This window comes from Epinephelus moara, chromosome 18 (assembly GCF_006386435.1).
Source record: "Epinephelus moara isolate mb chromosome 18, YSFRI_EMoa_1.0, whole genome shotgun sequence".
NCBI lineage: Eukaryota > Metazoa > Chordata > Actinopteri > Perciformes > Serranidae > Epinephelus > Epinephelus moara.
This window is the reverse complement of record NC_065523.1, coordinates 2,858,286-2,869,213: the sequence shown is the minus strand read 5'-3', so window position 1 is coordinate 2,869,213 and position 10,928 is coordinate 2,858,286. Positions and strand designations below refer to the sequence as shown.

At 46.0% G+C, this 10,928-nt stretch overlaps 1 protein-coding gene across 2 annotated transcripts in view; it reads left to right on the top strand.

The window, feature by feature from the left end:
* Nucleotides 1-10,469, top strand: part of csnk1da (casein kinase 1, delta a) — a 51,940-nt gene extending 41,471 nt beyond the window's left edge. For both annotated transcript variants that reach the window (XM_050070282.1, XM_050070283.1), the window contains 2 exons: nt 193-302; nt 6,995-10,469. In XM_050070282.1, coding sequence (XP_049926239.1) covers nt 193-302; nt 6,995-7,045 — 161 coding nt within the window. In that variant the 3' untranslated portion in view covers nt 7,046-10,469. The remainder of the gene's footprint in view (nt 1-192; nt 303-6,994) is intronic.
* Nucleotides 10,470-10,928: the final 459 nt, after the last annotated feature.

Genomic DNA, 10,928 nt, shown 5'->3' with positions numbered 1-10,928 from the left:
TATGTATGTATATATATATATATATATATATATATATATATACTTTTAAGAACATAAGGCAAGCTAAAATCAACTGACAGATCAATTATTGTTTTGTCTATTGTTACCTGATGTATAGTTTAGCGCGACAGTCAGGGCTTTTCCATCTACTGATTGGGAGCCTTCGATTTCTGGTACCTTTTTGTCTTTCAGGTATGGAGAAGGAGAGGAAGGTGAGCATGCGTCTTCATCGTGGGGCACCTGTGAACATCTCCTCTTCAGACCTGACGGGGCGCCAGGACAACTCCCGCATGTCTTCACAGGTAACACACTGCTTAGCCATGTATAAATGAAATGTACTGGGCTTTGGGTCAGCAGTAGAGCAAGAATAGATTCCCACTCATTCAGTAGGTAACGGAATGAAGAAGAGCAAAAGTATGGCTTTACATGGCACAACAGTAAATATTATAAACAATGAAATTTGTGCTCAATTGCCTGACAAAGATTGTCAAAAAATAACATATGTAACTAAAAAATGCAATACCTGCAGAAAATGCATTTGAATATTTAAAGTTAAAGACAATTGCAAAGCATTGCTGAAAATGCAGAAAAATGAAATTGCCCGAAAACATGTTAAAGCCCAAATATATTGCACTGCACCACTGTAAAACAAAAGTTACAAATGTAACTACGGTTCTATGAATCCCGAATGACCGCCAGAGGCGGTGCTTTAAGCACTGAATATTCTCCTTCGCGCATGCGCAGTTCGAGTATGTATACCAACAATGTCACCTGTGACCCCTGGATGACCCGAAAGAGACTATATCTTCCAGTGACATCAGAGGATAATTTCCTACAGAATCTTCTCGCGAGAACACGAGGATTCTGAGTGATAGAGTGCTCTGGCGGTCATTCGGGATTCATAGAACCGTAGTTACATTTGTAACTTTTGTTTTACAGTGGTGCAGTGCAATATATTACACACACATACACCTTCAAAGTAGAAGGAGAGCGGCCATTGTCTAGGAGGGACTGCAGGAATTCAAGGATTGTAGGCACAGAGCAATGCATTGAGTCTTCACTCCGACCCATACACCAGTTGGAAAATAGCTTCCATCTGTTGTCGTACTGCAAACGAGTGGATGGCGCTCTGGCATTCATTATGGTATGCCTGACGGGGTCCACACAGCTGCTCAGCAGCGGTTCAGGCCGTCCAGCAGCTACACACACAGTTGGAGGCGTTGGGGATTGGGATGCCAGATCCGACCCCCTAGCTGGGACAGGAGATCTCTCCTGTTGGGGAGGCGCCACGGCGTGCCACGATAGAGTCTGTGCAGCAGAGGAAACCATGTCCTCCCCGGCCAGAAGGGGGCCACCAGCAGAATCCTGTGACCCTCCTGAAGAACTCTCTGAAGTACTGGCTGAAGCAGTGGGAAGGCATATAGAAGACCCTCTGGCCAAGGATGAGCCAGAGCATCCTGGCCTAAAGGGCTGGTCGTCTCTGCCAAGGAGAACCACCGAGGGCAGTGGGTCGACGCCTCTGTGGTGAAGAGGTCCACCTCTGCTCTGCCAAAGAGGCTCCAGATGGTGTGCACCACCTGTGGGTGGAGGCACCACTCCCCTGATGGAGGCTTTTGACGGAAGAGTGACTGCAAGGTGGTTCTGCTCTCCCGGTAGATATATTGCCCATAGGCTGATCAAGCGGGGGCTGCCCAGGTCAGGAGATCCTATGACAACTGCAGCAGCCATGCAGACTTGGCCCCACCCTGATGGTTGATATGATATACGGTCGAGGTGTTGTCTGACTGTATGAGGACATGCTTGCCTCTCAGGTACGGCAGGAAGTGCTTGAGAGCTAGGTGCACCGCTCGCAACTCCAGCACATTGATGTGTTCGGCACGGTCATCCACAGACCACCGTCCGTGAGCCATCCTGCTCTGCCACACTGCACCCCATCCCGAGGGGCAGGTATCTGTAGTGACAGTCTCCCTGCAAGTCTCCCTGGAATGGAGCCCATAGGGACACCCCTTGTCATGTAGGCTACGGGACCAGGGCGAGGAGACACTGCTGCAACACCTTGAGCTTCCTGTGCCTGTGCCGCCCGGCAGTGGAAGCTGTTCAGCCACCTCTGCAGGGGGTGCAGCGATAGCAAGCCCAGCAGAACAACAGCTGAAACGGATGTTAGTTTGCTCAAAAGCCGAAGAAACCTGACCAAGGGCAACAGATGTCCCCTTTGGAATAGGGGAAGAGGGTGCAGGATGTTGGCCACACGGTGGGGGGGATGGACAAGCTGTCATAGTTACAGTGTTCAATTCTACACCAATGAAAATTTTGGTCTGAGATGGTTCCTGACAACTCTTCTCCATATTTACCTTGAGGCCTAGGTGGACCACGTGGGACAGGAGACGCTCTGTATCTTGGGACACCTGAAGCCCCCCTGAAGCGTGAGCAGCCCAGTAATTGAGCTGCTGATGGGAGAAATACCTGACAGCCAGCCCCGAGGCCTCAGCTCCTGGCCCCCCGGCCCCTGGGGGTCCTGGAAGGGGGGTGGACAGGATCCAGGGCTTGAGGTTGCTTGGAGGGCAGGCGGGCAGAGTCCCGGAAGTCACGGGTTGGCTTCTGCACAGGACGCTGAGACTCAAGACGGCCACTGGAGTGAGCTGGTGGTGGTAAGCGAGCTCGGGAGGCAGCCGCGGAGCCTCTAGGTCTGTTGGGGAGAGGCATACATTGAAGACCTGCAAGCTGCTGCCTGGTCTGCCCAGCCTGGATGGTTCACTCCAGCGCTTCCTGCGCCGCTGGACCAAATATCTCTCCTGGCTCCACAGTGAGACTAGGAGAGTTCTCCTAGACGCTTCCGTCAAATTCGATTGTGAAAGCCAGACTTGGCGACAAGTGTGAATTATGATGGACATCATCCGTCCGATTTCCTTGGGCAGAAGGCCGAATGCCTCTAGTGACGCGTCACAAAAAGTCATGGCATCCGCATTCACATTGCCCCACTGCAGAGAAGCTGAGAGGGCGAGCATTAGGTGTGATAGGGAGTTGCCTATGCGACCGGCCCGTGCTCCAGCATCATAAGCCCATGTGAGAAGGTCATCCATGATCCGACACTGAGGTCGAGGGCACCGAGCATCCCGTTGCAGAGCCTCATCAGGGGAAACGATGAGGGATGCGATGGTAGGCTCGATAGCTGGCATGCAATCCAGGCCCACTCTTGCTGCGTCGTGCATAGCTGCCAGGGTTCGACCGTCAACAGAGAGATGGGAAAAATTTTTAGTGTCCCTCCAACAGGCCTGTAATTCCTTCAGGTAGTCCTCAGAGTGGGGAACAGCAAAGGCAGTGGAGGCCGGCCTGCGCCTGAAGAAGGCACTTGCAGGACCTGAGTCTGTCTGTTGTGGTATATCAGTGTGTAGGCGATCTAGGGCCATGCGCATGATATCGAGCATGGAGCCGTCTTCCTTTTCAGCCAGTGAACTCTGTGCTGAGGAGTGGGAGCCCGGCTCTGAGGCCTGGGAGACCCCACCCCCTGTATCTTCCCCATAATCATGGAAGCGAGTAGCCGAAGCTGCCAGGGAGAGCGCATCATCCTCTGGAACCAGTTCTAGCATTGGAGGAGTGAGCACCTCATCCTCCGAAGGGACAGCAGGCTTGCGGGCCCTAAGCATGGACCTCATCTGAGCCAACTCAGCAGACAGCGGATCCACCTTTGATGAAAGTCTGCCGTGGCCAGACTTTGTCTTTTTTCTGGAGGGCGCAGCTGCAGTGGCCTCAGCCCAACGCTTAGAATGTCGATGTTGGGGTGGAGACATTTGACCTGATGGGGGAGGTCATCGTCACCCTCTGGGTGTTCCAGCTCTGCCAGTCTGGCAGCCTTCACTGCCCGGGGCATGTAGCTGCAGTTCATACAAGGATTTTCAGAGAGTGCCTCCTTCAGGTGCTCCGGTCCAAGGCACATAGGGCAGAGATCATGGCCATCATCTGGCTGCAGAAGAGCACCACAGCAAGTGCAGTAATGGGGGTTATCCATCATGGTGGCACTGGAGGAACACTGCCACACCGGCTAATGCGCACCTGTCCAAGCTGCAGATAACCTGAGCGCGAACACTGCGGTTAGCTGGAGTACAGAAACCGTAAGCTGGAGGGAAGGAGCGCGTACGCTGCCTATACCAGCAGAGGCGAAATCCCAAGAGAGTGTAGAGAAAAAACACTGCAGATAACCTGAGCGCGAACGCTGCAGTTAGCTGGTAATCTGGAGTACAGAGACCGTATGCTGGAGGGAGGAAGCGCATATGCTGCCTATACCAGCAGAGGGTTAATACACAATGCAACCACAGAAAATCGCCTGCTGTAAATCATTATATACATATATATATATATATATATATATATATATATATATATGTATGTATATATATATATGTATGTGTATAAAGATATGGATATAGCTATATAGATATATTCACCGTATGCTGGGAACAAGGAGCACTAACTCTAGCTTTCACCAGCAAAGGCTTGTCAAAAGGCAAAAGCACTACTTGCAAAAAACAATACAGTTACCTGGAGCACAGACACTAGTGTTAACCAAAAAACAAAACAATGCTTCCCTCCAACAGCGTTAGCTTATCCACTAAAAAGAAAAACAGAGAACTAATCAGAGCCCCGACGCTCTAGGTAACAAAATGAAACCATATGCTGGGGAGGCAGCATGCACGCAGCCTTCACCAACGGAGGTTGATTATAACAAACTCAAAATACAGCGGATGCTACCGCTAAATAAACAACAGGCTATACACGCTGGCAACTGGGGAGCAGTAACGCAACCCTCCAGCAGAAAAAAACTCAGAGAATATTAACTCAATCAGAGTAAATCAAGTGCCAGGAAGATGTTGCGCGAACGCAACTTTCACCGACAAGTCTTTAACAAAGTAGGTAATATAACATTAGTTTGCAAACAACTTGGGAGTTTCATACCTTCTCCGGAGAGGGAAATGAAACACTGCCTTACCGGCAAAAGGACGCACCGGGTCCACACTGAATCAAATGTAGTTACACTCCTCTCAAGAGGGAAAGAATGCCATCGCAGTTCCTGGAGTGCGAATGTCCACTGCTCCCACCGAAAATAGCCACGGAACTACTAGAGATGGGATTTAAGTTTGAAATGCAGTTGTAATGCTTCCAAAAGCAACCTGCGCACGGGAAGATGAAAAGGAAATTATCCTCTGATGTCACCGGAAGATATAGTCTCTTTCGGGTCATCCAGGGGTCACAGGGGACATTGTTGGTATACATACTCGAACTGCGCATGCGCGAAGGGGAATATTCAGTGCTTAAAGCACCGCCTCTGGCGGTCAGCAGGGATGAAATAGAACCTGGAAATTGAAATGCAAAACTGGTAGAGCTGAAAAGCTGAACTGCATTACCCAAAAAAGTTTAGAGCTGAAAGACATTTCTTGAAAAGCAAGACGCTAAACTGTAATACTGTCAAAGGTGGAATTTAAAATTAACTTACTAAAAGGCTGAATGAAGAAATGCTTTGTATGTATAAAGCATAAAATGTAGAAAAAGATTAATTTAAGTGTTCCTGGTTCGATCCCAGGAGGGAGGGAGCCCTTCTGTGCGGAGTTTGCATGTTCTTCCCATGTCAGCGTGGGTTTTCTCCGGGTACTCCGGCTTCCTCCCACAATCCAAAGACATGCAGGTTGGGGTTAGGTTAATTGGTGACTCTAAATTCATCATAGGTGTGAATGTGAGCGTGAATGGCTGTCTCTGTGTTAGCCCTGCGGTAGACCGGGTGACCTGTCCAGGGTGTACTGTGAGGGAAATTCTCCTCTCTGAAGAAGTGACAGACTCGGTGAAAGGAATCAAGTCTCTTTAATACATGCAGCATGGAGAGAGGACCCAAGTGTTCTCTGACAACCTTCAGAATGTACAGATTTGTATACCAAAGCAAAGCTCTGACTTGAGGTTGCACCCACCAGCTGCACTCATAAAGGAGATTGCCCCCCCGTAATAAAAGGTTTAGCAATACAAGAAACTTGCCCCTACCAAATGAAAGGTCATGACCTCAAGATGTAGAGAATTGCCCCCCAATACAGATTCTTGAATAATTCCCACAGTGCCCTGCCTCTCGCCCAATGTCAGCTGGGGCAGGCTCCAGCCCACCCGCGACCCTCAAGAGGATAAGCGGTTATGGAAATGAATGACTGAATTAAAGTCCTTAAAGAGCGTCTGAAGTCTGAAATTCTAGTACTCTCAATACTTCTGTCACAAAGTACAGTAGATTGAAGATTTTTCAAAACCCTGTAAGTACAGGTTAAAAAAAAGCTTTAATTTGATCATAACCATATTCATTTAGAGCTTTTGTTTTGAAAATTCAGCTTTGTCTGGGCCCCCCAGTAAACTAATATCACCACTTTGGGAGTCTTATTTTGAAAATCCAGCCTTGTGCAGGGTTCCCCAGTAAAAACCTGTGTTACCATCCGTGTGCTTTTATTTTGAAAATTAGTGATTAAACACACACAGTCTACAGTCACTCACATTAGTTGGGATCTCCATACTTGAATTACAAATCCAGAGGAAAAAAGTTTCTTTCACTGGCTGCGCTCGATGGTGGGATGGTGAAAAACATTCAATCACTGCCAGGTTAGGAAACATTTTAGCATGCTCCTTCCACCACCATCAAACCTCCAAAGGATCCTCCTTGGGTGTCTTGAACTCCATGTAGGCTGCCACCTCATCCTCGGGCTGCAAAGTTTCATGGCTGAAGTCCTCCACGTCGGTGACCAATGTGACCATGGGGTCAAAGGTTACACTTGTGCCACTGACTTTCAAAATAAAAGGAACTGCAGCTTGATCGTATTTATATGTCAAAATATTACGTAAATGCTGCATATCGTTTTCATTTGTTTTATTCTGAAAAATAAAAACTATATGTTTGTCCTCACCTGCTGCCCGTGCGCTTGGAGTTCATTTTTGCTACTGATGTTGATGATGTCATCATCATGTATCTTCGCAGGCCCTGTCCCGGGTCACACCCAGTGGCCTCCAGTCTGCAGCTCCACGGTGAAACCCTCCCCTCCACCTGTGAACCATGGAGGCCTCAACATGCACACACACACACACACACACACACACACACACACACACACACACACACACAAACACACACACACACACACACACACACATACATATGTATAAAGGACACAGAGGACGCCCAATCAATGCACCAGAGTCTAGCTGTGCTTTTTTTTCACTTAACACACAACCAGGAGTGTGTGTGTGTGTGTGTGTGTGTGTGTGTGTGTGTGTGAGAGAGAGAGAGAGAGAGAGAGAGAGAGAGTGAGAATGAGAGAGAGAGTGAGAAAGAGAGAGAGTGAGAGATGGGTGGGTTCAGTACTGTTTCGTAGCAGCCACCTTACGGTTGATAAAGCCATGAATTCACTTTTTTATTTTTTATTTTTTTTTAAACTGGTCTTACTTTTTTTTAGTTCTTTAGCGTTAAAGCTTCTCTGACACCAGCGCTGCTGATGAGACTTCACAAGGGTTTGAAACTGGAGAATGACAAGTCTGTTAGCTGTTGAAAATAGTGTGTGGGACATTTCTAATTATGAAAGCAGGAAGACATGATCCATCATAGCAGTGTTAAAGACTATAAATCCCACAAGTCAACTTCTTTTTTTCTTTCTTTTTTTTCTTTTTCGGTGTCTGACGTTTAAATGTAAAGGTAGGACAACCCCTTTGTTTCTAAAATGGGACAAAGGGTCTTTTAATGTTATATTTTCAAATGTTTTTTGTCCTCCTCAGGTGTGTTAGAACCAGAATGATGTAGTTTATCTAAAAACATGCAGCACATTGTCTTTCTGTCTTCAGGTTTTCTGCTTGGGGAAAGCTGTGAATGGAACCATCTGTCCACATTGAACAGACGAGTTGTTTTAATTGGGTGCATAGTGATGTGGTTTTGTGTTTGTTTGTATGGTTCTGTCTTGGGGTTCTACAAGCTCAAATGGGTGGGATGAACATGTTGAGGGGCATTTTCTTGTAGGTTTTAACTCCTTTGCCTCCTAACCTCACTGTAGGAAACCTAACCCTCTGCCTCCATTTAGCTTTTTTCCAATGATACCTCTGGCCATTTTGTAACTAGACCTTGACAAATACTCATTGTCTGTCTTATTGATGGGCTTTGACCAGAATTTCAGGGATTTAAAACCTGCCTATCTGGGTGTGCATGTCCAATACTAGATCAGTAGATGTTACTAAAATTGACCTCACATGCTTAAATGATGTCTTTTCCAGTGCGATGATGATTGCTGCAGTTTAGTTTACAGTTTCAGTCAGCAAGCCTAGAGCAAACAATGAGCTTGTAAATTCATGACAGAGGCATAACGGTGGATACTTTACATCCGTTTTTAGGATTTTTCTTGGAAAAATGCCTCCTGAGAAGCAAAACAAACTACTTTATAGTGATACTGGTGGGAATCGGGCAACTTCCCAATCCATTACTTGTAGCCCAACATCCCAATCTCCCAGTTCAAATCATTTAATATTGATAACACAAGATTTAGTTACATGGTTGCACAGTGCACAAATAAACTGTGATCTGAATTGAAGCCAGTAAGTTTAGATGAGGTGTCCTTGACTTGTGGCTAAAATGAAGGCACTTATTAATAATGGAGAAAACTAATCAGCCTGTGGAAAAAGGTTGAATGTTGCCTGATGTTGGACAGAACTGTCAACTCGTTACACTCTGTTTCCATCTTCAGTCTGACATTGCATCCACTTTGATTTCCGTGGGGGAGGGGGATTCGACTTTCCCCAACCAATCACTAGAGACCAACCTATCTGTCTGAGTGTAACATCATTTTAACATGCCAACATACTGGCTTTGCTGGGGTTTCAAGAGTGAAAGCGGAGCAATATAGTGGGCAATATTGAGAAGACATGTTGTTTAGAGCAGCCTGGATAGCAGCCTTTGTTATATTCCTCATTGGTTCTGGCACACTGCTTGACAACAGCTCGTCAATGATTTTGCTCCCCATGCGGCACTAATTTGATTGTTTATTATTTTAACTGGGAAGCCGCTGTTTTATGTCCCAATGCCAGATGAAATGAGTCAACTCGAACTCGATGGATTGGGCAGATTAAGAGGTCTTGACCCAGGGAAGGCAGAATGTCTTCTGTAGCCTGTGAAAGCTAACGCAGGATCCAGGCTTTGTGGAGAATGATCCACTCAAGGGTGAGCTGATACCGTAGCCCTTGTTGCCTAAATTTTGACCATTTTTCTTTTGATCTTTTTTGGCAGGTCCCACACTGATTAGCTAGAGTGCATCTAATGCCACTGTATAGACATTTAATCTGTCATTAAATTTGAAAGGAGATGGCATCCATGGAGCACAGCAGGGTCAATTATATAATGAACTGAAGCAATCTAAGGCTTAACGTAACCAGTATAGTTCAGTTCAACTGCAATCAGGCCCAAGATTGATCTTTCTGACCAGCTTGGGACCTCCCCATATCACACAAGGTCACACAAGCAATGTGACAGTCCAGGGATAAGAAATGGACTGGAGTGATTTAATATCAGGCTAAATGGAAGTGCGGACGTTTTGGAGAGCTATTGAGTGTTGTCTTATGAAAGGAAGTCCCAAGTGTGTCCCTGCTAAGTCTAAGCTGAGTCTCATCTGTGTCCCACCTGAGTCCCAGGTATGTCCCATCTGTGTCACAGGTTCGTCCCAGCTGAGTCCCGGCTACGTCCCAACTGAGTCCCCACCTTAGTGGAGCTGCGAGCCTCGTGGCTCTTTTTGGTGACGCGTGTCTTCCATCTGAGCAGTCTGACCAGTAATACCTGCAGCAATTGAAATATAAAATCCTTGATGTGGTTGCAAAGTATTTTAGGCCATTTAGTTGAATTGGAGAGGGGGGAAGGGGATGTAGTGGTAATTTGTCCATGTTTGTTCTGTTGTGTATAGGATGTGCTTACTCTGTGTACCATGTCCACATGAGCCGCTGTTTGATAGTAATAGTGTGAAGAGGGACTGGGAATGCCTCACATTAGTTTTTGCTTTTGTTGTTGTTTTGTTTTTTTTGGTCATAAGTGTACTTCACCGGTGGGCTTGAGAAACAAACAAAAAAGGGATGGATTAACTTGTTTGTCTTGCTTCTGATGGCTATGATAGATGCAAGTACACTTTACAGGGGAGTACAGTTTTTTCAGTTTGTCATGTCTGCTTCTCAGTTATTTCTTATTTTGTCACCTCCTGTTCAATTTTGCTTTTAACTATGCATTGAATATGGTTAATCATATCCAACAATGCATCTCTTAGTATGGATTCATGGGAAATCTTTCTTTCCACTTCCACCTTACGACTTTTGCTCCTCAATTGTAATGCTACTGTATTTGTGTATTTTAAAAATGTAAATAAATTAAAAAGTACTTGTATTAGTTGGTTTTTACTGATTGGGCTGGCTGAAATTAAAAGCTAAGAAAATGACATTTGAGGTGGATTTGTTTATTTTTTGAACACTCATCCTTCAAATTGTTACAAACCAACGTCAGGGGACCATAATTATCCATACTAGAATTCATTCTCTGGACACATGAATTACATAACTTGTCTTTGTGAATGGGGATTATAAAAGGGACTTGAATCTGCAGGTGTTAAAGGTATACTATGCAGGATTGTCAATTACTGTTGGTAAACACACTCGCCAGTGAAAAGTGAAAGTAAAAGCCAGATTCACTCTAATTCGACGTTTTGCCTTGCTGTATTTCTGTTTTTTTTTTTTTTTGGCGCTGTGTGTCTCTTGTACGATGGCCCTGAAAGGTCACAGCACTGCAACTTAAGAAAACACATGCAAAAAGACAAAACACAAGCAAATTTAGAAAACATTTTCATCAATTTGACAACATGTGCGCAGCATTTAGAAAACGCGCTGCAAAGACCACAACA